Source organism: Rhinopithecus roxellana, chromosome 15 (assembly GCF_007565055.1).
Source record: "Rhinopithecus roxellana isolate Shanxi Qingling chromosome 15, ASM756505v1, whole genome shotgun sequence".
Classification (NCBI taxonomy): Eukaryota; Metazoa; Chordata; class Mammalia; order Primates; family Cercopithecidae; genus Rhinopithecus; species Rhinopithecus roxellana.
This window is the reverse complement of record NC_044563.1, coordinates 118,067,149-118,092,460: the sequence shown is the minus strand read 5'-3', so window position 1 is coordinate 118,092,460 and position 25,312 is coordinate 118,067,149. Positions and strand designations below refer to the sequence as shown.

At 53.3% G+C, this 25,312-nt stretch overlaps 3 protein-coding genes and 1 pseudogene across 4 annotated transcripts; 2 read left to right on the top strand and 2 right to left on the bottom strand.

Moving 5' to 3' along the window:
- Window positions 1–1,844: 1,844 nt before the first annotated feature.
- Window positions 1,845–4,928, bottom strand: LOC115893656 (annotated as a pseudogene).
- Window positions 4,929–5,084: 156 nt separating this feature from the next.
- LOC115891979 (NADH dehydrogenase [ubiquinone] iron-sulfur protein 3, mitochondrial-like) lies at window positions 5,085–11,746 on the top strand. The gene is given in 8 exon segments (XM_030918759.1): window positions 5,085–5,236; window positions 5,346–5,386; window positions 5,388–5,412; window positions 6,519–6,616; window positions 6,829–6,978; window positions 8,091–8,216; window positions 8,351–8,470; window positions 11,495–11,746. Coding segments are annotated over 8 exon segments (801 nt in total). The 5' UTR covers window positions 5,085–5,163; the 3' UTR covers window positions 11,663–11,746.
- An 892-nt stretch (window positions 11,747–12,638) lies between these two features.
- Window positions 12,639–15,973, top strand: LOC104668420 (protein FAM180B). Of its 2 annotated transcripts, XM_010371134.2 has the most exons (3): window positions 12,639–13,721; window positions 14,589–14,659; window positions 14,877–15,973. In XM_010371134.2, exons 1-3 carry the CDS (start codon window positions 13,583–13,585, stop codon window positions 15,270–15,272), a joined length of 606 nt encoding a protein of 201 aa, XP_010369436.2. In that variant the 5' UTR covers window positions 12,639–13,582; the 3' UTR covers window positions 15,273–15,973. The 2 variants fall into 2 exon arrangements, with proteins under 2 accessions (XP_010369436.2, XP_030773090.1); XM_030917230.1 differs by lacking the exon at window positions 14,589–14,659 and having other exon boundaries at window positions 12,639–13,737; window positions 14,843–15,973.
- A 476-nt stretch (window positions 15,974–16,449) lies between these two features.
- LOC115893609 (complement C1q tumor necrosis factor-related protein 4) lies at window positions 16,450–21,797 on the bottom strand. The gene is made up of 2 exons (XM_030918425.1): window positions 21,556–21,797; window positions 16,450–17,601 (listed from the first exon to the last, which is right to left on the bottom strand). The coding sequence occupies exon 2, from the start codon at window positions 17,594–17,596 to the stop codon at window positions 16,607–16,609; it is 990 nt and encodes a 329-aa protein (XP_030774285.1). The 5' UTR covers window positions 17,597–17,601; window positions 21,556–21,797; the 3' UTR covers window positions 16,450–16,606.
- Between the last annotated feature and the right edge of the window lie 3,515 nt (window positions 21,798–25,312).

Genomic DNA, 25,312 nt, shown 5'->3' with positions numbered 1-25,312 from the left:
AATCTTGTATTCACCCTTGTAACTTTTAAAATTCTCAAAAGCTGGTGCTTTGGACAAAGGGTGATTAAGATTGTTAACTTGATGAAAGTAGTTCTCAAGGAACTTTGAAAGCTCATAGAGGCCGGGCGCGGTGGCTCAAGCCTGTAATCCCAGCACTTTGGGAAGCCGAGACGGACGGATCACGAGGTCAGGAGATCGAGACCATCCTGGCTAACACGGTGAAACCCTGTTTCTACTAAAAAAAATACAAAAAAACTAGCCGGGCGAGGTGGCGGGCGCCTGTAGTCCCAGTTACTTGGGAGGCTGAGGCAGAATGGCGTAAACCCGGGAGGCGGAGCTTGCAGTGAGCTGAGATCCGGCCACTGCACTCCAGCCCGGGCGACAGAGCGAGACTCCATCTCAAAAAAACAAAACAAAACAAACAAAAAAAAAAAAAAAAAAAAGAAAGCTCATAGATTGGTGGTTCTGGGGTTACAAAGACATCCTTCTGGCCGGGCGCGGTGGCTCAAGCCTGTAATCCCAGCACTTTGGGAGGCCGAGACGGGCGGATCACGGGGTCAGGAGATCGAGACCATCCTGGCTAACACGGTGAAACCCCGTCTCTACTAAAAAATACAGAAAACTAGCCGGGCGAGGTGGCGGGCGCCTGTAGTCCCAGCTACTCGGGAGGCTGAGGCAGGAGAATGGCGTAAACCCGGGAGGCGGAGCTTGCAGTGAGCTGAGATCCGGCCACTGCACTCCAGCCTGGGTGACAGAGCGAAACTCCGTCTCAAAAAAAAAAAAAAACAAAGACATCCTTCTTCCCAGCTTATATCAACTTCAAGCCAGAGATGACTTATTCAAAAAAATAATAAATATAAAAAATTAAAAAAACAGAGATGGCCAGGCATGGTTGCTCACACCTGTAATCCCAGCACTTTGGGAGGCTGAGGTGGGCAGATCATCTAAGCTCAAGAGTTCGAGACCAGCCTGACCAATATGGTGAAACCCTGTCTCCACTAAAAATACAAAAATTAGCTGGGTGTGGTGATATGCGCCTGTAGTCCCAGCTATTCGGGAGGCTTAGACAGGAGAATTGCTTGAACCCGAGAGGTAGAGGTTGCAGTGAGCTGAGATCCTGCCATTGCACTCCAGCCTGGGCAACAGAGTGAGACTCTGTCTCAAAAAAAAAAAAAAAAAGCAAAAACAAAAACAGAGATGACCATTCATAACCTGGCCATCAAAAAGAGGCCAGGTTAGGTCAGGCGCACTGGCTCACGCCTGTAATCCCAACACTTTGGGAGGCCAAAGTGGGCGGATCACCTGAGGTCAGGAATGAGACCAGCTTGGCCAGTATGGTGAAACCCGTCTCTATTAAAAATACAAAATTAGCTGGGTGTGGTGGTGGGCATCTGAAATCCCAGCTACTTGGGAGGCTGACGCAGAAAAATCACTTGAACCCAGGAGGTGGAGGTTGCAATGAGCCGAGATCACACCATTGCACTCTAGCCTGGGTGACAAGAGCGAAACTCCATCTCTCTCTCTCTCACACACACATACATACACACAAAGAGGCCAGGTTAGGCCAGGCACAGTGGCTCACACCTGTAATCCCAGCACTTTGGGAGGCAGAGGCAGGCAGGCCATCTGAGGTCAGGAGTTCCAGACCAGCCTGGCCAATGTGGTGAAACCCCATCTCTACTAAAAAATACACAAATTAGTCAGGTGTGGTGGCAGCACCTGTAATCCCAGCTACTTGGGAGGCTGAGGCAGGAGAATCACCTGAAACTGGGAAGTGGAGGTTGCAGTGAGCTGAGATTGCGCCACTGCACTCCAGCCTGGGCGACAAAGCGAGAATTGTCTTAAAAAAAAAAAAAAAAAGAGGCCAGGTTAACTGATGGCGAGAATACATGGAGAGTATGCAGTCTCAACAATCAAGAGATTTGCCTTACCTTCAAGCTTGTCCTGAGTGACTCTGCAAAAGCCTCTCTTTCCTCTTTATTAAAGTTAATCCAGGCTTCTATTGCCTCTGTTGGGTTCTGAGAACATGGAACTCCATCTGTGAGAGCCAGAGGAAAGGCATGGTCAGTGACAATCCGAAAGAGAAATTCAGAGTAAGGGACTTAAAAGATGTGAACCACCTTATTAGACTACTCCTGGGCATGTGTATATGTGTACATGCATACATACACATATACATGAAATTAACCTGAAATTGCCCTTTTTTTGGGGCGGGGCAGGGTCTCACCCTGTCGCTCAGGCAGGAATGCAATGGCACAATCACCATCACTGTAGCCTCAACCTCCTGGGCTCCAGCAATCCTGCTACAGCCTCCCGAGTAGCTGTGACTACAAGTGTGCACCACCACGCCTGGCTAATTTTCTTATTTTTTCTTTTTTTTTGAGACAGAGTCTTGCTCTGTCACCCAGGCTGGAGTGCTGTGGCCGGATCTCAGCTCGCTGCAAGCTCCGCCTCCCGGGTTTACGCCATTCTTCTGCCTCAGCCTCCCGAGTAGCTGGGACTACAGGCGCCCGTCACCTCGCCTGGCTGGGTTTTATTTTTGTATTTTTTTAGTAGAGAGACGGGGTTTCACCGTGTGAGCCAGGATGGTCTCGATTCTCTGAGCTCGTGATCCGCCCGTCTCGGCCTCCCAAAGTGCTGGGATACAGGCTTGAGCCACTGCCGCCTGGCCTGTGCCTTGCTTTTTTAATCAAAATGGATGGCTCGATATGCTCCCATCTGCCATGGAAGCAACCTACTAAACTATAGAGCTCACACCTTTTTTTTTTTTTTTTTGAGATGGAGTCTTGCTCTGTTGCCCAAGCTGGAGTGCAGTGGCACGATCTCGGCTCACTGAAACCTCTGCCTCTGGGTTCAAGTGATTCTCCTGCCTCAGCCTTTCCTAATTAGCTGAGACTACAGGTTGCCCACCACCACATCCAGCTAATTTTTGTATTTTTTTGTGGAGACGGGAGTTCACCATGTTGGCCAGGTGGTCTCGAAACTCCTGACCTCAGATGATCCGCCCACCTTGGCCCTCCCAAAGTGTTGGGATTACAGGCGTGAGCCACCGTGCCTGGCCAACCTCACACCTTAAGTATGGTTATATCTCACTTGCAGGGTTAGGATTGTTTCCTGACGTTGGCCCATCACTAAAAAAGTGTTTACTCTTAGATATCTTACCTCATCACCAATTTACATAGGTAAATAGACCCACCGGGACATCCCAAAGTACAGGAGAAATTAGAGTATATACAAATCACTCCTCAGTACTTCTGTGTGGTTAAGTGTTGTGCTTTAATTTTCCTGGCTTCTTCCTCTAACGCACTGTGTCTCTGACAGCAATTACACTGAATCTCAACTCAATCTTTCTCAGCAGGTTATCTCAGTAAGAATGCAGGAATAATAATGTAAACTAACACCAGGAAGCATGAGGGTTCCTTTTCCTAAACTAGAACATTCACTGAACATCACAGCCAAGTAACTGGGTATGGTGTGTCCCCTCCCTAAACTTACCCGAGATGATATCTGTGAGTAGGTGGTGAGGCAAGTGGAGAAATTCCTCTGTATTCTGCAGCTGGGCCAGGTGGGTCTTGGCACAGTGTTTGGCAGCAGTATAGAGCTCAGGATCACTGTGCCGATCTGCCAGCCACATCACCTGAAGGCAGTTTCCCACTTGCACTGTGCGGGCCAAAAACCGAGAGCATTCCTCAAAGAGAGATGTCAACTGATACATGTCTGACACCTCATAAATTTCCTGCAACTCCTCAGCTCGAAGTTCACAGTCCCATGGTAGATATAATCAACCAGGAGCTGGAAAACAGACTCACTGACATCCTGCAGCACAATCACCCGGTTGTGGGCCTCCTTCAGGTTGGAAGTGAACATGGATCGGAAAGAAGCAGCTCTGAGCTGAGAGGACCAGCCGATGGAGCTGAAACTCCCGGCCTTCCACCGAAATGGTGACATCAGCAAAGAGCTCCTCCTCTAGACACAGTTTCATGATGCCTTGAGCCACACGGCCTGAGTGTGACCGATCTTTGAAAGTGTAGTTCACAAAGTAGTTCTCATCCATGGATGCTCCAGGCTCCTCTGGTGATTCCATGCTAACCAACTTCTCTCTCTGCCAGCTGTCTGCAAAGCAACACCACCTTGAGTAACTTGCGGAATTCACAGCCCTAATCTGTGAATCCAACTGTCCAACTCAGGGAGGGAAACGGAAGAAGTGAGAGCAAAGTGGGTCCAGATTGGCCTTAGTCCTGGCCCTGTCCATGATGTCCCTGGCGCTATCCTTTAACCAAACCTGGGTTCGTTCTCCTCAGTGGCACCACTCCGCTAATGAAATCAATAAAAGTTCCAACTCTGGGTGTTTTCCTGAGAAAACACGGAATAATTCCGTTCCATGATATTAACAAAACACTTGGGATTTAGGTCAATATATGAAAGCAAAGGGCTGGGGGAGGCCTGTGACCGTAAAAGCCTTACTAACCAAATAACTGGGGCATAAAACTAGTGAAGTTCGGGGCAGTAGAATCAGACAAAAAGGACCCCCCCGCCCCGGCTAGTGGCCAGCTCCTCTCCTTCCCGGCGCATGGAGTTAAGACGCTCCATATGAGACCTAGCCTGGGATATACGTCAGTCTCACATTTTGCTCTCTTCTGAGCTACTTTTCCCGCTCGCTTGAAGACTCCCTATGGCTGCGTCCCAGAACTCAAGTCCAGCCGCCCTCAGGGCGGGGCACTGGGAGGCCCATCGCCCTGTGCGATGTCCCCGCTCCACCTGGAGTCGCCTGGGAAACCGTCGCCTGGGAAACCGTTCTTCCCACTCAGGCCCGCCCGCCCTCGTCAAAAGCTTGGCTGAGAGAGCGGGGGAGGGGTGTGTAGTGCAGAACCCAGAACGCCCGCCCCCTCCCCTCCTCTCACCCGTCTGGTTCTTCAACGTCCTCGCCTTCTCTCAGTCTCTGCCACACGGAGCTAGGACCACGCTCACTTCACGGTTTCCCTACCTGCCTGTCTCGCTTTCTCAACTGCGTTCCCTCCTTTCATCCGGAGGCCGGAACCTCTGCTTCCGGCTCCACGTCCGCCCGGAAGAAGATCTGCTGCACACTTCCGCTTCCGGTCCGTGCCCTTGGGGCTCCGTGTCCTGCTGCCTTTCCGTCTGCTGCCTAGTCTGCGTCTGGGTAACATGGCGGCGGCGGCGACTGCAGGAGCTAGGCTGTGGTGGCGTGGAATCGTGGGGGCCGCGGCGCTGACCAGGGGTGAGAGGGGCAACTAGCTGAGACCGGGGTCAGGCGCAGCGGCGTGCCCAGTGCAGAGAGCTCTTCAGGCCTCACCCCGCGCGTCTGTGCCTTTTATCTCCCTGTGCAGGGGCTGGGCGACCCTCAGTTCTGTTGCTGCCGGTGAGGCGGGGAGAGCGCCGGGGCCGACACGCGCCGTGAGTATGTGCTGGCAGCGCTCTTCCCCGAACTGTCGGCGGGGCCCCCAGGTGCCTGTCCTTGCCCTAGGATGCCCTTCCCTGCGTCTTCCTGGCAAATCTTGGAGACCTGACTGCGGTGGTCTTCACCCTGCATGCAGAATCGAGCCCTCCCTGTACCCTTAGGCCTCTCTGTTATGGCCCTGATTGTCCCTTGTCCTTTCAATGGTCCCCCTTTTTGTCTGATTAAACTGTCAGCTCTTTGAAAGCAAGCAATGTGCCCTTTAGTCCTCACCTCACGTTAATTGAGTGCTTAATGTGTGCCTGGCACCTCGCTAAGCGTTTTAGTGAATGATCTTATTTCGTCCTCACAACAGCCTTATGGGGGTAGATAGTATCTTACTTTTCTTACTATAGATCAGGAAACAGTCCAAAGAATTAAACTGCCCAGGGTCAGAGACCTAGTGAATGACAAAGTAGGCCTGCCTGCTGCCAGAGGCAGGAAAAGCTAACCATCATTCCGTAGCTTGTGATGTGTGAGTGCTCAGTGGTTTAGGGTTGCATGAATGAGTATGTACATATTATGTTACAGTCAAGATGCACGCACTGGGAGTTAGGAGACCTAGCATTTTCCCTTTTCTGGGCCTCAGTCTTCTCATTGATACAAAAAAAAAAAAAAAGTAGGTTTCAAGGAGACAGTCTGTGAGGGCTCCTCAAGCCCTGAATTTCTTATCTTGAGAACCTGGTATAAACTTACATGCTAAGGAGTTACAGAGAAGCAAAAGTTCTGGTTCCCATCCTCAAACAGCTCTTAGTCTGACAGGAGAACTGAGACTACTGCTTAGCAGAAATGCAGGCAATGTGAGGGAAGAACTGTAATTTTGAGAAGAGGTGAACACCCCAGCTGCTATATTAAGAGTCTTTCTGAGGACTGTGTAGTTAAGGTAGCACTTTCCCAAGTTTTCATCATTCTATTCCCTGGAAGGGAAACCTTTCACATGCACCTTTCTCAGGGTGCTGCAGGGAGCCTTTACTGGATTTGACATCCCTTACAAGCCCAAGAGACTGGATACAGGGCTGGCTTTTGCCTTCTCCATTTCTTTCTTAAATATGCCTTTTCCTTCCAGCCACTGTCAGACCACGGAATGATGTGGCCCACAAGCAGCTCTCAGCTTTTGGAGAGTATGTGGCTGAAATCTTGCCCAAGTATGTCCAACAAGTTCAGGTAATACGTACCACTGTTATTTGGGTCTGGGCCAAGAAAGAACCATGTTCTCAGGGCATGTGGGAGTGGGCAGACTGGTTTCAAAGAAACTACAGACTCCTCCATCCCAACCTTGGACTTTTCCCTCAGCATTAAGCCAGGTGACTCCAGCTGAAGTTAGCTGTTCCCTCAGTAGCTCTTTGTTCCCTCTCCCCTCCCTTCCATGTGTGCAGGTGTCCTGCTTCAATGAGTTAGAGGTCTGTATCCATCCTGATGGCGTCATCCCAGTGCTGACTTTCCTCAGGGATCACACCAATGCACAGTTCAAATCCCTGGTTGACTTGACAGCAGTGGATGTCCCAACTCGGCAGAACCGTTTTGAGGTCAGTCGGGAGATTTGAGAAGGTTTGGGGGGTAAGGGTATTAATTTCAGTTTGTAACAAACAATAGAGCACAGCAGTTAAACTGGGACTTCAGAGTCAAGTAGATCTCAAGTTTGGATCTTGGTTCTGCCACTAAATGGCCATGGGACCTCAGATAACTCAAATATTTTGTTTAATCTTTCTTTTTTTTTTTGACCAAATCTTCCTCTGTTGCCAGGCTGGAGTGCAGTGGCATGATCTTGGCTCACTGCAACCTCCGCTTCCCGGGTTCAAGCTATTCCCCTGCCTCAGCCCCCTGAGTAGCTGGGACTACAGGTGCATGCCACCACACCTGGCTAATTTTTTGTATTTTTTTAGTAGAGACGGGGTTTCACCATGTTGGCCAGGATGGTCTCGATTTCTTGACCTCGTGATCTGCCTGCCTTGGGTTCCCAAAGTGCTGGGATTACAGGCATGAACCACGGTACCTGGCCCTTGTTTAATCTTTCTGAGCTTTCATTTTCTTATCTGGAAAATAAATATAAAGCTGCCCCTATCTTACAGAATAGTTGTAAGGATCCAGTGAGATAGTTCAAGTAAATTGTTAGCACACAGTAAGTTTTCAATACATTTAGCTATTAATATTTTACTGATTATCTACTGTTTGCTAGACTCTGGGATGGAGAGAGAAATAACATGAAGTATTTGTCCTCCAGGAGTCCCCCACACTCTAGTGAAGGAGAAAGATACCTAAACAGCTTACTGTAGTAACATATAATACAAAGGATATTAGAGGGATGCTTTAAGAAAGCAGGAGGGGCACTTGGCCCTGTCTGGGAGGCTTCTTTGAAGAGAGAAAATGTTTGTGCTGAATCTTAACACATGAGCAGGAGACCAGGAATTAGCCTTGTGAGGTGGACCAGGGAAATATTCCTGACAAAGGGAATAGCATGAACAAACACAGGCATGCTGACATGCTAAGCTACAGCTGCGGCCTGGGCCTTTGGAAGTAGTTGTAAGCATAGGAGAATCTTGAGGATTTGAGGTTCAGAATAGAAGGCAGGGTCACAGGGCAGAACTCTCCCAACCAGGGACTCCCATCTCATCCCTCCAGATCCTTCTGTTCTCCCTAGATTGTCTACAACCTGTTGTCTCTGCGCTTCAACTCACGGATCCGTGTGAAGACCTACACAGATGAGTTGACACCCATTGAGTCCGCTATCTCTGTGTTCAAGGCAGCCAACTGGTATGAAAGGGAGGTGAGTTACCGGATATGGTGGACCTGCCTCTGGGCCAGAGTTGCAGAACTGGTTGAGACTATGGGATGCCACGTAGCCCCTTCCCCTGTTGTTGGTCTTGATGGATTGGCTGTTTGAGGGGGTCTCTTTCCTAGATCTGGGACATGTTTGGAGTCTTCTTTGCTAACCACCCTGATCTAAGAAGGATCCTGACGGATTATGGCTTCGAGGGACATCCTTTCCGGAAAGACTTTCCTCTATCTGGCTATGTTGAGGTAGGAGCCTTGGAACTGGGACAGCAGTCTCAGGGAGGGACTTGCAGGGAACTCAGGGGATCCCCGGGAATGGCAGGAAATGCGGTCTGTGGATTGTGGTGGTTTAAGAGCATGGGCCCTGGATTCAGATCCTAGTTTCATTTTTGTAACCTGGGGCAAATTACTTGGTTTGACTGACTTAGCTTTCTCATCTTAAAATGGCAATAATAATAGCACTTAACTAATAGATTTGTGACAGGCATTAAATAATGTATGTATAGGCTCACGCCTGTAATCCCAGCACTTTGGGAGACAGGAGGAGTGCTTGAGTCCAGGAGTTCGAGAACAGCCTGGACAACATGGTGAAACCTCATCTCTACAAAAAAATAGAAAAATTAACGGGGCATGGTGGTACATGCCCGTGGTCCTGGCTGCTCAAGAGGCTGAGGTGGGAGGATCACTTGAGCCTAGGAGGCAGAGGTTGCAGTGAGCCAATATCATGCCACTGCTCTCCAGCCTGGGTGACAGAGTGAGACCCTATCTCTAAATAAATAAATGCGGCCGGGCGCAGTGGCTCAAGCCTGTAATCCCAGCACTTTGGGAGGCCGAGACGGGCGGATCACGAGGTCAGGAGATCGAGACCATCCTGGCTAACATGGTGAAACCCCGTCTCTACTAAAAAAATACAAAAAAAACTAGCCGGGCGAGGTGGTGGGCGCCTGTAGTCCCAGCTACTCGGGAGGCTGAGGCAGGAGAATGGTGTAAACCCAGGAGGCGGAGCTTGCAGTGAGCTGAGATCCGGCCACTGCACTCCAGCCTGGGCGACAGAGCGAGACTCCATCTCAAAAAAAAAAAAAAAAAAGCTGTATGAAGCCTGCTGTATTGTAAAGGCTCAATTGATGCTATGTATGTGTGTCAGGGTCTCACTCTGTCACCCAGGATGGAGTGCAGTGGTGCGATCACGGCTCACTGCAGCCTCCACCTCCAGGCTCAAGTAATCCTCACACCTCTCAGCCCTCCGAGTAGCTGGGATTACAGGTGTGCACCACCATGTCCAGCAAATTTTTGTATTTTTTGTAGAGATGTGGTTTCTCCATGTTGCCCAGACTGGTCTCAAATTCCTGGGCTCAAGCCATCTGCCCACCTCGGCCTCTCAAAGTGCTGGGATTACAGGCATGAGCCACCGCACCTGGCCAGTGCTATCCATTATTGTAATGATAATTTTAATGATCAAGGCAGCCTTGAGGACATAGTCTGTCCCTAAAACCTGAAAGTAGAGGATTATTTTACCCTGCCCTGGCTCTCTGGGAAGGCAGTGACAGGGAAGACACCAAATGTTTAGCCCTCAAAAATTGCCTCTGAGGTGGGACCAGTAATGTGAATAAAGAATTTCAGGCCGGGCGCGGTGGCTCAAGCCTGTAATCCCAGCACTTTGGGAGGCCGAGACGGGCGGATCACGAGGTCAGGAGATCAAGACCATCCTGGCTAACACGGTGAAACCCTGTCTCTACTAAAAAATACAAAAAACTAGCCGGGCGACGTGGCGGCGCCTGTAGTCCCAGCTACCCGGGAGGCTGAGACAGGAGAATGGCGTGAACCCGGGAGGCGGAGCTTGCAGTGAGCTGAGATCCGGCCATAGCACTCCAGCCTGGGTGACAGAGCGAGACTCCGTCTCAAAAAAAAAAAGAAGGCCGAGACGGGCGGATCACAAGGTCAGGAGATCGAGACCATCCTGGCTAACATGGTGAAACCCCGTCTCTACTAAAAATACAAAAACTAGCTGGGCGAGGTGGCGGGCGCCTGTAGTCCCAGCTACTCGGGAGGCTGAGGCAGGAGAATGGCGTAAACCCGGGAGGCGGAGCTTGCAGTGAGCTGAGATCCGGCCACTGCGCTCCAGTCCTGGTGACAGAGCGAGACTCCGCCTCAAAAAAAAAAAAAAAAAAAAAAAAAAAAAAAAAAAAGAATTTCAGTGGTGCTGCAGGTTATTTGCAGGAAGATAGTGTGTAATATTATTACTCATGAATTTTATAGCAAAGTAACTGTTTAGAAATGCTGAGATGTGGTGCTCCAGCCCTGCTCTTTTAGTCCCCAGTCACTCCTGCTGTGTTAGTGCTTTGGATGCTCCTATTTCCCTCTTAGGCTACTTCTGGGCAGGGCTTATCTCCCTCGCTTCTCCCTTTCACCCCACTCCTGCTACCTGCCTCACCTGGTTTGCCTCTTCCCTCTAGCACCTGATGATCCTGACCTCATCCATTTGATCCCCCAGTAACAAGAAAAGCCATGTCTGGCCGGGCGCGGTGGCTCAAGCCTGTAATCCCAGCACTTTGGGAGGCCGAGACGGGCGGATCACGAGGTCAGGAGATCGAGACCATCCTGGCTAACACGGTGAAACCCCGTCTCTACTAAAAAACAAAATACAAAAAACTAGCCGGGCGAGGTGGCGGGCGCCTGTAGTCCCAGCTACTCCGGAGGCTGAGGCAGGAGAATGGCGTAAACCCGGGAGGCGGAGCTTGCAGTGAGCCGAGATCCGGGCACTGCACTCCAGCCCGGGCTAGAGTGAGACTCCGTCTCAAAAAAAAAAAAAAGAAAAGCCATGTCAAATGTACCGCTTTAGATCTGGACAGTGGATATGCCAAGGGCCTGGGGCCAGAGGTTGTGTATCTGCCAGTTTAGGTTTACTCTTTTCAGCCACCCACTACTCTAATCCTGGGCAGATGCTTACCATTACCTTGTAAGAGTGTGTGGGTGGGTGAGCAGTCAGTTGGGAGCTCCTGATGCAGGAGTGGTGAGCAGGGGAGTCTGACTGGTGCTGGCAGGGCATGAGAGGTATCCTACATTTTGGAATCTCACACTCTAGCTGGTTAGGATGTGATCTGATGGGTAACACAGGTGTGGATGGAGACTTATTAACAGAGGCTGGGACAGGAGTCAGTAACGGAGAGGAACTGGGCTGGGGAAGTCATCCATAGCCTCGTGAAAAATAGGCTCCTTTGTAGCTATAATAGGGACTTCCTTAGTGCTCAAGCCTGCCTTTTGCTCCTGCAGTTACGCTATGATGATGAGGTGAAGCGGGTGGTGGCAGAGCCGGTGGAGTTGGCCCAAGAGTTCCGCAAATTTGACCTGAACAGCCCCTGGGAGGCTTTCCCAGTCTATCGCCAACCCCCGGAGAGTCTCAAGCTTGAAGCCGGAGATAAGAAGCCTGAAGCCAAGTAGCTCCAGGGAAGGCATGTGGATCCTAGACAGCACCTTATCTAAGATTGAGTGTCGGTGTAAATAAAAATTCCTACTTAGACTCACCAATTCGTGTGTGCTTGTAATGGAGAGAAATGATGTTTGGGGACACAGGCAGGCAGGGGTGTTTCCCTGCTCCCTTAGAGAGACACTACTAGAGCAGGGAGTCTTGTGGGTTTTTTTGTTTTTTATTTTCTGAGACAGTGTCTTGCTCTTGTTGCCCAGGCTGGAGTGCAATGGCGCAATCTCGGCTCACTGCAACCTCTGCCTCCTGGGCTCAAGCAGTTCTCCCACCTCAGCCTCCCGAGAAGCTGGGATTACAGATGTGCATCACCACGCCCAGCTAGTTTTTGTAGAGATGGGGTTTCACCATGTTGCCTGGGCTGGTCTTGAACTATTGGCCTCCCAAAGTGCTGGGATTATAGGTGTGAGCCACCACACTCAGCTGGGGGTCTATTTTAATGGGACTAAAGAGTGTAGTTGCAGACCTAGTGGCCTGCAGGCATGGATGTATTTCTGAGAGGAATTCTGGAGCTGTAATTAAAAGTTCTCACAGTCCATAGGGATTCAGGATGGGTGTGGCATGGCAGCCCATCACTCTTGGGCTAAAGAAACCTTCCTGGTTTCTGGCCTGAGCTGAGAATGGTGGGTTTTTTGTTTTGTTTTGTTTTGTTTTTGTTTTTTTTTTGAGGCAAAGTTTTGCTATTGTTGCTCAGGCTGGAGTGCAATGGCATGATCTTGGCTCACTGCAACCTCTGCCTCCCGGGTTCAAGCAATTCCCTGCCTCAGCCTCCTGAGTAGCTGGGATTACAGGCTTGTGCCACCACACCCGGCCAATTTTGTGTTTTTAGTAGAGATGGGGTTTCTCCATGTTGGTCAGGCTGGTCTCGAACTCCCGACCTCATGTGATCTGCCTGCCTTGGCCTCCCAAAGTGCTGGGATTACAGGTGTGAGCCACCGCGCTGGGCTGGTGGGGGTTTTTTGAGACAGGTTCTTGGTCTGTCGCCCAAGCTAGAGTGAGTACAGCAGTGTGATCATGGTTTGCTGCAGTCTAGACTGCCTGGGCTCAGTTGATCCTCCCACCTCAGCCTCCTGAGTAGCTGGGACCACAGGTGTGTACCACTATGCCCAGCTACTTTTTTTATTTGTAGAGATGAGGTCTCACCATGTTGCCCAGGCTGGTCTTGAACTCCTGGGCTCAAGCCATCCTGTCCTGCCCTCCTAAAGTGCTGGGATTACAGGCATGAGCCACCGTGCCCACCCTGAATTAAGAATGTTGTTAGGAAATAAGAGGTCCCAGGGCTGGGGCAAAAACCACTCAGGAGTTGCAGATTTGTCTGTCTGCCAGGAGACAGTACTCCTTAGTCCAGCTGGTCTACGGGTCTGTTCAGCCTGCGGCGGCGTGCCTGAGATGGGAGTGCTTGGCTCTGCCTGTATGTAGGGCTGCCGGGCCAGCCCGCCATGCAGTTGGAAGACTTTGCAGCTGACGCTTTTGGCAGCTGAAGGGCTCCACAGAGGCTGGGCTGGGCCAGACTGGGTGTCGGGGCTGGTCTCAGTTGCAGGATATTTTGAGGGTGCAGACAGTAAGATGGTCTTACCGCCTGGGTTCTCTCCTACCCTTTGGGAGGGCCAAGCTAGAGCTATTTGCTACCAAACACCTTTTTCCTATTAACTAAGCATACCACCCAGCTGGGCAGGAACAGGCTGAGGGCCTGACAAGCAGGGAGCCAGGCTCCTGCCAACAACCAAAGATTCCCCATTTCTAAAGGATGGAAAGAGCCCATGGGAGGTGACCGAGGCCACAGCCAGCCCCTCCCTGTTCAGCATTGAAGAATCACACGCATTACAGAGCTCTGGAGCAGCCTGCAGTGGAAAGTTGGAGCCGAGGTGTATGGCAGGCAGATGAGGGAGCAGAGAACTGCTGAACAGAGTGAAACTCAGAGGACGTGGTGGAGCATGGCTGCGACCCTGCAGCTCCTGGCTTGCCTGGTGGTAGCCATTTGCCTCCTCTCTGGTGTGACTACAACCCAGCACCATGCAGGTACTGGGGCTTCAGGGTGGGTGGAGAGGAGCCAAGGAAGGCTGCTGGCTGACAGCAGTTAACAGCTGGCTCTATTTGAGGCTAGTCGGGCATAGAAGTATGGGCATGGTGGGTACCAGGCTGATGTGTGCTGTGGTGGGTGACAATGTGGGCCGCCCCCCGCCCCAGAACTGGAAAGATACAGGTGACAACTAGGGAGATAGCCCTAGGTGCTCTTAATGCTGGCCCTGGGCTCATTCCCACTGATCCCCAAAGCAGGGTCTCTTGACCTGTCTTGGCTTGGAACAAACATTACAAGGGTGAGGCAATACCCCAAGGTGTGGGCCGGAGGGAGCTGCCACAGACATCCTCCCCTGCCCTGTGGTCCCTGCCTCACATCCTCCCCTGCCTTGTCCTCCCTGCCCTGTCCTCCTCCTCCCTCCCTTACTGCTGAGAAGGAGCAGGGAGAGTAGGCTCTTCCCAAAGAGGTCCTTGAGAGTCACTGGCACTGTTTTAGGTGACTCTGTCCTCAGATGATTACAGGGAGAGGAGGAGGGTGGGGAAGGGTCTTGTGACCCGTTGGCCTGGAGCTCTTTACCAAGGGCATTGTGCAATTTAGAGGAGGAGTCCTGGGCATTTGCCAACATGGTAACTACGCTTGGAATGATGCTTTTGAGATCAGAAGACCTATGCCTGGGAGAGTCAATGTCAGTGTGCATGTGTGTGCATGAGAGGGAGGGGAAACGGGGGCATGGGATGGCATTCCTGCCCTTTTGTAGAATGATGAAGCACTCGGGACCTCTACCACGCAGCAGAGGGACACTTCTGGGAGGCTGGGGTGTTCACAGTGTAGCATGGCAGGGGCCTGACTCCTCTCTGCTGCCCCAGGGCAGCCCATGGACAGCACCAGCGTGGGAGGTGGCCTGCAGAAGCCAGAGGCCCCGGAAGTGATGTTTGAGGTCTTTCCTCCCAGCCTGGGACGTGAGGGTGGCATGTCCAGAGGTCCCTAAGCTCAGGGTTGGGAAGGGGGATGTCTCAGGGTGGACCTGCTAGGGGTTGGCGGGGACAAGCCAGCATGGGTCCTGCTGCCTGCTTCTGCCCCCTCCCCCAGCCCACTCTTGCTCCCCGCCCTGCTCCCCAAGCCACAGCCCACCCCTTACATGCCTCCCCTTGCAGCTGCTCTGGGCTGGGCTGGAGCTGGATGTCATGGGGCAGCTGCACATCCAGGATGAGGAACTAGCGTCCACACACCCAGGCCGCCGACTCAGGCTCCTCCTGCAGCACCACGTGCCCAGTGACTTGGAGGGCGCTGAGCAGCGGCTGCAGCAGCTCCAGGACCTGCGGAAGGGGCCTCCTCTTAGCACTTGGGACTTTGAACATCTGCTCCTCACAGGACTGTCCTGCGTCTACCGGCTCCACGCAGCTAGTGAGGCTGAGGAAAGGGGCCGCTGGGCCCAGGTCTTCACTCGCCTGGCACAGGAAACACTCTGGGACCTATGCAAGGGTTTCTGCCCCCAGGACCAGCCCCCTTCCCTAGGGTCCTGGGCCTCCATCCTTGACCCCTTCCCCTGACTCCCCCTTTTGCTCTTTCACCCGCTATTAACCCCTCCCATCTCCTCCTCAATCCCCCAGGCAGACCCATCTTGGGCAGGGGCTTCTGTCTGGCATCCAGTTTTTTCCACTGTGTTCAGATCTCTGGGCTTGGCTTGCACCCTGGACAACCCCTCTCTGCTTACCCCGACCCAATCGATCTTGTTTCCTGGATCTTGAGAGGCTAAGAACCCAGGCTGTGGGTCGCAAGGAGTGGCCACAGAGCTAAGGGCACGACTTGCAGGCAGTGTGTGTGTGTGTGCTCAGGGTTGAGAAGTGTGTTCAAGAGATGCTGAAAGGGAAGCTGCCCCAAGTAAGGCCAGGTCAGACCTTCCAACTCCTACCCTGGCAGTCTGTGATAGGTCCTGTGGAATTCACAGGAATCCTAGGTGCAGAGCACCCCCTTTTAGGCACAACCAAGGATCTGGGGTCCCTGAGCCTCCAAGTTCCCATCTGGGTTGGGAGAATAGACTTTTTGAGTTCTGTCCGTTGGAGGACTGGAGGGAAACAGGGGGAGGGAGGAACATTTTCTCTTTTGGGGTAGGGAGGCCATATCTCAACAAGCGTCGGGTGAACACCTCAGATGGGGGAGTAAGGCTGGCAGACCAAGCAGAGACAAGCGGAGGTGGGCTGGGCCAGGTGTGGCCCTGATTCTGTGTTGCTCTTCTCATAAAATGTTCTGTTTCGGCCTCCGGGAGCCTGTGTCATTCTATGTCGGAATAAGCGGTCTAACTCCTGCTCTGGGCAAATCACTCTCCCCATCCTGGGAAGGCAAGAGTCAGGGCAACCAGGTGTCAACTCCTCATCCCATTCCCATGCCCTGCTGGAAGAAGGAATGCACTGTGTCCTTGAATCTCATGCCCCCAGTGGGGTAATGGGGTGCTGTTCCTTGTCACAGAAAGGCATCAGCCGGGGGCTAAGGCTGAGGTCGTAGGTCAATGATGAGTCAGAGGGCTGGACCAGGTAGGGATATGAAAGGGAGGCCCCCAACGGACTAGGCGAATGTAGTTCCACCAAATTTCCACCTCCTCACCCTCCCAGGGTCTGAGGGGACCCTGCTCTCCAACCTCCAACCCCTTCCCTGGGCCTGCGGGCCCGCAGTAGTCAGTGCCTATCCCGCCTGCCCCAGCGAATGCGTCGCAGTCAAGACAGCGCAGGGGCCTGGGTTGCCGGGCGCTGTGCAAGCCCGCTTTCCGCTTTATTGGCAGAGTCCAGGCGCGCCCGGCGGCCGTGGCGCTCGCGCGAGGCGTTCGGGCCGCGGGCCCGGCCCGGCATGCACGCCCCTGGCCCTCCCGGGCTCCTCTCTGGCCCGGGACTCACAGCAGTTCCGGGGCCCCGAGGCCTGGCGGGGCCGCGGGGGCGAGGTCGGGGTACACCAAAAAGCCGGAGAAGGTGATGTACTTGCCGTGGTTGCTGTAGGCGCCGTAGCCGTCGTGGTCGTGGCTGAGCAGCCAGACGGCGTCGCCGCGCCGCAGGGCCAGCATCACGCTCTGGCTCTGCATCTCGCGGCGCCGCGACGCGCCGTCGTCGTAAATCATGGCCTGCACCTCGTCGCGGTTCTTCATCAGCTTCACCGACAGCGTCTTACGCGGCAGCTTGCCCAGCGTGAAGGAGAAGAAGTAGGCGCCGGGCAGTCGGCAGCGGAACACGCCGGCCGCCGCGTCGAAGTCGCCGCCAATGTTGACGAGCTCGGTGTCGAAAGCTAGCGGCCGGTGCTGCGGCCCGGACCCGGCGTCCGAGCCCACCAGGCTGCGCGTGCGCGCCGCCGAGAATGCCGAGCGCAGCTCGGGGGGCGCGGGCGGCCCGCGCGCAGGCGCGTCGGCGTCGGCGTCGGCGTAGACCAGGTAGCCGCTGAAGGTGGCGCCGGGCGCGCCCAGCGCGTACTGCGGGGCGCCATGCAGCCGCAGCCAAACTGTGTCGCCGTAGTCGAGCTGCAGCATGGCGCTCTGGCTGGCGGCGCGCCGTGCGCTGGGCCGCCTCTGCTCGTCGAAGGCCAGCGCCTCCACCTCGTCGCGGTTCCGCACCAGCATCACCGACAGGCTCTTGTGCGGGGCCTTGCCAGCCGTGAAGGAGAAGAAGTAGGCGCCGGGCACGCGGCAGCGGAATTGGCCCGTGGCCGCGTCGAAGTCTCCCCCGATGTTCACGTACACCTTGTCGAAGGTCACCGCCATCTCCGACGCGCCCTCCAGGGGAGTGGTGCGTGCCGCCGAGAAGGCCGAGCGCAGCTCTGAGGAGCCCGGGCCGGGGGCCGGGCCCAGGGCCCAGCAGGCCGCTGGGCCCAGCAGGCCTAGCAGAAGCGGCAGCATGGAGCCTGGGAGGGAGACGGAGGGGCGGGAGAGGAGGGTTGGCAGGGGCGGCCTCCGAACTTTCGGCTCTCCACCTCTCCACCGGGAGACAAGGGTTCTCTTCCCAGCCCTGCCCTAGACCCACAAGTAGGTTTCAATTTTCCTACATCCTTGCACTAGCTCAGTGCTTCTCAAACTCTAGCGAGCCTCACTGTCACCTGGAGGGCGTGTTCAAACATACATAGTTGGGCCCCATCCCCAGAGTTCATTCAGTAGGTTCTGGGATGGGCCTGAGAATTTGCATTTCTTTGTTTGTTTTGAGATGGAGTCTTGCTCTTGTCACCCAGGCTGGAGTGTAATGGCCCAATCTCGGCTCACTGCAACCTCTGCCTCCCCGGTTCAAGCGATTCTCCTGCCTCAGCCTCCCAAGTAGCGAGAATTTGCATTTCTTTTTTTTTTTTTTTTTTTTGTGGAGACGGAGTCTCACTCTGTGAACCAAGCTGGAGTGCAGTGGCATGATCTCGTCTCACTGCAACCTACACCTCCCGGGTTCAAGCAGTTCTCCTGACTCATCCACCCCAGTAGCTGGAACTACAGGCGTGCACCACCATGCCCGGCTAACTTCTTTTGTATTTTGGGTAGAGAACGGGGTTTCACCGTGTTGTCCAGGCTAGTCTCGAACTCCTGAGCTCAGGCAGTCCGCCCACCTGGGCCTCCCAAAGTGTCGGGATTACAGGCGTGAGCCACCATCCCTGGCTAGGAATTTGTATTTCTAATACGTTTCTGGATGATGGTGATGCTGCTGATCCAAGGACCACATGCTGAGAACCACTGGATTAAGCTAGGAGTCTCCAAACCTCTGTGTGTGTGTGTGCATACCCACACACTGAAACCTCCCCTGGCTTTTTTTTTTTTTTTTTTTGAGACAGAGTCTCGCCCTGTCACCAAGGCTGGAGTGCAATTGCCTGATCTCAGCTCACTGCAACCTACGCCTCCCGGGTTCAAGCAATTTTCCTGCCTTAGCCTCCTGAGTAGCTAAGATTATAGATACTCACCATCACGCCCAGCTAATTTTTTGTATCTTTAGTAGAGATGGGGTTTCACCACGTTGGCCAGGTTGGTCTTGAGCTGACCTCAAGTGATCCACCTGCCTCAGCCTCCCAAAGTGCTGGGATTACAGGCGTGAACCATCATGCCAGGCCTTGAAACCACCCCTCCCCTACGCCCCCTTTTTTTTTTCTGAGACAGAGTCCGGCTCTGTTGCCAGGCTGGAGTGCAGTGGCTCGATCTCGGCTCACGGCAACCTCCGCCTCACAGGTTCAAGCAATTCTCCTGGCTCAGCCTCCCAAGTAACTGGGACTACAGGCATGCACCACCACACCCAGCTAATTTTTGTATTTTTAGTAGAGACAGGGTTTCACCATGTTGGCCAGGATGATCTCAATCTCTTGACCTTGTGATCTGCCCGCCTCGGCCTCCCAAAGTGTTGGGATTACAGGCGTGAGCCACTGCACCCGGCTGAAACCCCTTTCTTAAGTGAAAGCTTGCACACAGACCAGCAGAAACACTCTGGTTGAAGAAGCCTACAGCCCTGTCTGCTTGGCTCGCCCCTACACCTCCTGTTTGACACCCAGGGGCCCTGGTAACCTGGGGGATTCAGGGGGATCTCTGAGTTCCCCTCAGCTCCAGTTGGCTGCATTTTCCTGTGGTTATTTTATGGTCCTTGGTCTGCTACTCACGCAGGCACTGGCTTTCTGTGTCAATGCTCTGCATGACCATTACTGTTTAAGACCCCTCTGAGCAGGAAAGGAAATCGCTGCTCCCTGACCCCTTTCCTGGCCTCACCAGGGGCCCTTCCTGCACAGAGGAGGCGAGAACAGTTGGGCTTTGAGGTAGCTTGCTCCCCAGTGAAATCAGAGTAAAAGAGAAGGTGACTCCTTTCTCTTTGCTTGGAGGCTGGTTACTCAGGGGAAGGAGTGGCGAGCCAGGTGCTACCGGGGATGGACAGGGAGAGCAACAATTCCAGCAGGGCTTTGGCAAGGCTGTGAAGTCAGCAGCTTTGTTCCTTGGGAGTGATGGATTGGAGAGGACAGCCAGCCAGATCTGGGTTCGGGTCCTGGCTCTACCACTCACACTGTGAAACCCTGGGCAGGTACCCTAACTTCTCTGGGCGTGGCTTCCTCCATGTAAATGGGGAGGAGACCTCACACACAGGCTTGCTGTGGGGGTGCTCTGAGATAGGTGTGAACATGGTTTGTCAATGGCAGTGCTGAGGGGTGCAGATGCTTCTGTTGGTTGCCCTGACAAAAGTGATCTGGTCCAGTTCTTGATGTAAGGGTTTAGGGACTCAGTCACTCCTACCCCTGAGAGCTTGGTGAAGGCACTGCTTGACTCAAAGGAGTCACTGTCTGATGTAGGGATTCCATCCTGCTTCCTAGTAGGGCATGCACTTTGGGGCTTGAATACCCAAAGGCCCTGATGTAGAAACAGGAAAGAAATGAGCTGGAGACAGCCTGGGATGTGGGCTGCTTTAGAAAATACCCTGTAAGTATGTGTAGCTCTGTGTCAGGGCCCTGCTGAGAGGGGTTGCCACGTGTAGATGTGCAGAACATCCTAGCTAGAATCTAGTTCACACTCCACATGTTAGAGCAGCACCTGGGATAAAGTATGCCACCTTCTCATTCTCATAATAAAGACCCCAAGTTGCTAACCCAACTGAATGCTGTCTGCTTCCAGAGGAGGTGCCTTTTCTAATTCTCACAAAGGTGTCCTATGGGTTAGTGATACCCTTGGTTAGGACAGGGAGGAGGGAAGGGGCCATCCACGGTGGTGAAGACGGCACCTCACAAGTGTCCAGTACATTCCCTTTTACAAATTTCTTTTAGACACATGATCTCTGCAAACCTGCAAGACAGGTGGGCCCTCTCCCATTTTATAGGTGAGAAAGCTGCTGAGGCCCAACAAGGGAAAGCATTTTGGCCCAAGGTCACCCATGGAGCACTGAGATTTTTTGACTCAAATTCCATATGCCTTCCTCTCTGTCACTCTTCCCTCCTAGCCACAGGTATGTCCAGCCAATTTGTCCTCTGCCTCAGTTTACCTTTTTGCAAAACTAGGAGAGATCAGGGGAATGAGTCTTGGGATCCAGGGTGAGGCAGACAGAAAGAAAGCAAAACCAAACAAAAGCAAGCAAGCACATTCTCTAGTGTTTTGTCTTCTGGGAGCATGGGGAACAGCTCAGCTTTTCCTGACACCGCTGCTTTCCTAGTGGGTCATGCCCCAGAAGAAGCTGCCCAGCAACCTCCCGACAAAGGTTGGTGCACCCCACCAGTGCCAAGGGTCTTCCTGTGTGCCCAGTACCCAGCCTCCATTTCACCCACACTGTCCAATTCCCAGATCCCTGGGTCCTCATCCTTCCCTGAACCCCCTTCCCTGAGCAGGTCAGAGGTGTGGGAGGGTGTGTCAGGTGGGTGTCATAGCTCCAGGGAAGGAAATGGCTGTTCCTGGCTCTGTCCAGGTGGGGCTCAAAATAGTCATCTTCAAAGAGAAAAACTGGAACACAGAACTGGGCAGACCCAGAGCCCCGGAGCCAAGTCGGGAGGTGCAGGCTGAGGGGATTGCAGAGCTCCCCCTTGCCCCACCACTCACCAGTTAACCCCTCCCTCAAGCCCTGCCAGAGCCCCCTCCCCAACCTACCTTGGAAGCCCCTCATCCTTCCAAGAAGTCCCACTTTCACAGAAGCCAATTAATCCTTATTTTTAAAAAACAAAAACCAGAAAGGGGTATCCCAATCCCTCTCCCCCGAGACCTTGCCTCCATCCATCCATCCCTTCGGAATGAAAGCACTTGTGCCTGTTTCACGAAAAGGCTCCCAGGTCCTCCTTTCAAGAAAAAAGGACCCAATTTCCCTGCGCCTCCCCAGCCCCCGTTTCCAGTAAAGGGGAAACCTCGGCTCCCCGCCTTTCCTGAGCTGCCCTCACCTGGCTGGGGGCGGCGGTCGGGTCGGGTTCGGTCTGAGCCCGCGATCCGGCTGCGGGCTGCGAGCTGCGGGCTGCGGGCGCCGGGCTGCGCACTGACCGCCCGCGCCGCGGCGGGGGCGGCGGGGGCTCCGGCTGCTTCTCCCGGCTCTGAGGCGGCAGCGGACAGGGTGCTGGGGCCCCGGGCCGGGCGTGGGGAGGCGTGAGGGAAAGGGAAGGTCAGCCAGAGAGGGAGCCGAGCGAGCGGAGAGGCGGGAGGAGAGGCGGGGGAGAGGAGGGGAGTAGGGGGAGAGGGAGGGGCGAGCTGCGGGGCCTAGGGGCTCCGCACGGAGCCTGCGCCGAGCACTGGACCCTTCCTCATCTGACCTCCTTAGAGCTTCGTCCTCTGGGTCTAGACAGCAGGCATCATTAATCTGGGCAGTTGGGGAAACTGAGGCCAGAGGCAGCGGCTAACGCAGGGTGGCCCAGAGCGCTCTACAGTCCAGCTTCCTTCCTGGTGTGGGGTGAGAGGGCTAGAGCTGGACTCAGAGACTGGACTAGCCTTTGGGCTGTAAGGACAGTGGAAGGTGAGATTTTGGCTGGGACAGATGTCCAAGCTGAGTGGCCTTGGGGGAGGGGTCTGAAGGAAGAGAAGGATAAATGGGTCAATGTTGCCAGTAAAGGAAGAGCTGAAAATAACCTAGTTTTTCTTCCTCACCTCCAAATCGGAAAATGCCCACCATCCGTTAGGAAAGAGGGAGAAGGCAGTGTGCATCCCCCTGGGAGAGGGGCAGTAAGGAGAAGAGTCCTTGGGGTAGAATGGAATTTTCTGCTGGAAAGGTTGCTCCTGCAAGAAGGAACAGGGTTGAGAAGGGCAATAGGTGGGCAAGAAAGGCCTCTGGAGAGGGAAACTGACACCCTGCCTCGCTGGGGCCAGGCTAGCAGGAGTCCAGCAGGGCACCCGGGCTGGGAACAGCGGTCTTCCCGCGGTAACACTCAACAGAGGCACTAGTGTTGGCCTCTACTCTGGACTTCGAGCCCATGGGGTGGGGGGCTCAGACTCCCTTTCTCTAGGCTGCTGTTCTCTCCCATGATGGCTGTAGAGGTGATGACACTGCCTGGCACTCAGTAGATGTTGACTGAGTGGATGACTTTCGAAGCGCTCTACTCTCAGCAGCCAAGAGCTGGTGCCCTCTGCCTGGCCCTGGTGGACTCTGGAGCCATAGGCTCTAATCCTGCCTCTGCCGCAGGTCTGCTCTGTGGTCCCCGAGAGGCCTGAACCCCTGCGGACCCCTCGTCCTCTGGAGCTTTCCTTTTGGAGCTCTCAAAGTTACCCAACCCCAGTTAATTTATTTGTCTCTAGGAAGATGTTGGTAGAGGTGATTGGCTCCGCTTCAATGGTGCTAGGTGAATGATGGAATGAATTAACAAATATGTGCCTGAATAGAAAGGAATGAATGGAGGTGTTTCAAGCTGAATAATGAGGGTATTTGTTGACAGAGGGTGAAGCACCCGTCTAGCCCTTGTCAGATCACAACTGTCTCCTTCACCAGCTTGAAAAGCTTTGGCCACAGGACTGTGAGGAGGACAAGAGGCAGGGTAAGGGTGGGATGAGCAACACAGGGATGTCGAAGGAGAGCTGGGGGAGGCCAAAAGCCAACCTGTGGTCCTTCTTAGGGCCATGGGCCCCTTCTGGACCAGAAGAGTGGGGCTGTTCTCCTGAGGGTGTGATTCCAATGGTGGGAGGGGAGGAGAGGGGAGAAGGTATGTTATAGGATAATATAATCCCAGTTGAGGTTCGATTCAGGCTGGGATTTGACACTCCCTGGATTCACAAGAGTTCTCACCAGATAAGTCAGGGTTGAGGTAGAGATAGGTGGCTGGGGCAGATGACATCAGGATTTGCATCAGGGGACTGGGATAGGGAGGAAGCCACTGGGAAAGGGATATAGAGAAAGATGGTGCCATGAGCTGGTAGGTGTAAGGCAGATAGTTGGGCTCCAGAATGGGAATTAAGAAGAGGTGGCAGCAGGATCCAGAGAAAAGCCATAGGCTGGTTATAGTTCCTGCTCCCTCCTCTCTTGTTTTGCAGCCACAATTTTATTTATTTTTGAGACAAGGTCTTGATGTGTCACCTGGGCTGGAGTGCAGTGGTATGATCTTGGCTCACTGCAGCTTTTACCTCGCGGCTCAAGTGATTCTCCCACCTCAGCCTCCCAGGTAGCTAGGACTACAGGTGCAGGCCACCGTGCCTGGCTAATTTTTAAAAAAATTTTTTGTAGAGACGAGGTCTCACTCCATTGCCCAGGCTGGTCTTAAACAACAATTATTTTATTTATTTTTAAATTGAGATGGGTATGGCTGGGCATGGTGGCTCACACCTGTAATATTAGCACTTTGGGAGGCCCAGGTGGGAAGATTGCTTGAGCTCGGAAGTTTGAGACCAGCTTGGGCAACAGAGTGAGACCCCATCTCTTTCTCTTTTTTTTTTCGAGACAGACTCTCGCTCTGTTGCCCAGGCTGGAGTGCAATGCTGTGATCTCAGCTCACTGCAACCTCTGCCTCCCGGGTTCAAGCAATTCTCCTGCCTCAGCCTCCTGAGTAGCTGGGATTACAGGGGTACGCCACCACGCCCGGCTAATATTTTGTAGTTTTTTTTTTTTTTTTTTTTTTTTTTTTTTTTTTTTTTTGTTTTTTTTTTTTTTTTTTTTGAGGCGGAGTCTCGCTCTGTCGCCCGGACTGGAGTGCAGTGGCCAGATCTCAGCTCACTGCAAGCTCCGCCTCCCGGGTTTACGCCATTCTCCTGCCTCAGCCTCCCGAGTAGCTGGGACTACAGGCGTCCGCCACCTCGCCCGGCTAGTTTTTTTGTATTTTTAGTAGAGACGGGGTTTCACCGTGTTAGCCAGGATGGTCTCGATCTCCTGACCTCGTGATCCGCCCGTCTCGGCCTCCCAAAGTGCTGGGATTACAGGCTTGAGCCACCGCGCCCGGCCATATTTTGTAGTTTTAGTAGACATGGAGTTTCACTATGTTGGTCAGGCTAGTCTTGAACTCCTGACCTCATGATCTGCCTGCCTTGGCCTCCCAAAGTGCTGGGATTATAGGTGTGAGCCACTGTGCCCAGCTGACCCCATCACTTTAAAAAAATAATAAAGTTAAAAAAATTAATATTCAAATATATATAAATTGAGATGGGCTCTTTTTTTTTTTTTTCCTTGAGATGGAGTTTCACTCTTGTTGCCCAGGCTAGAGTGCAATGGAGCGATCTTGGCTCACCGCAACCCCCACTCCCGGGTTCAAGTGATTTTCCAATGCCTCAGCTTCATGAGTAGCTGGGATTACAGGCATGTGCCACCACACCCGGCTAATTTTGTATTTTTAGTAGAGAAGGGAGTCTCTCTATGTTGGTCAGGCTGTTCTCAAACTCCCGACCTTAGGTGATCTGCCCGCCTCGGCCTCTCAAAATGCTGGGATTTCAGGCCTGAGCCACCGTGCCCGGCTGAGATAGGTTCTTACTCTGTCACCCAGGCTGGAGTGCAGTGGCACGATCTTGGCTCACTGCAGCCTGGGCTCAAGTGATCCTCCCCCCTCAGCCTGCTGCCACGTGGCAGCTAATAGACAACAATAATTTTTATATATTTTTATTTTTATTTTTTGAGATGGAATTTCGCTCGTCACCCAGGCTGGAGTGCAATGGTGCGATCTCGGCTCACTGCGACCTCCGCCTCCTGGGTTCAAGCAATTCTCCTGCCTCAGCTTCCTGAGTAGCTGAGATTACAGG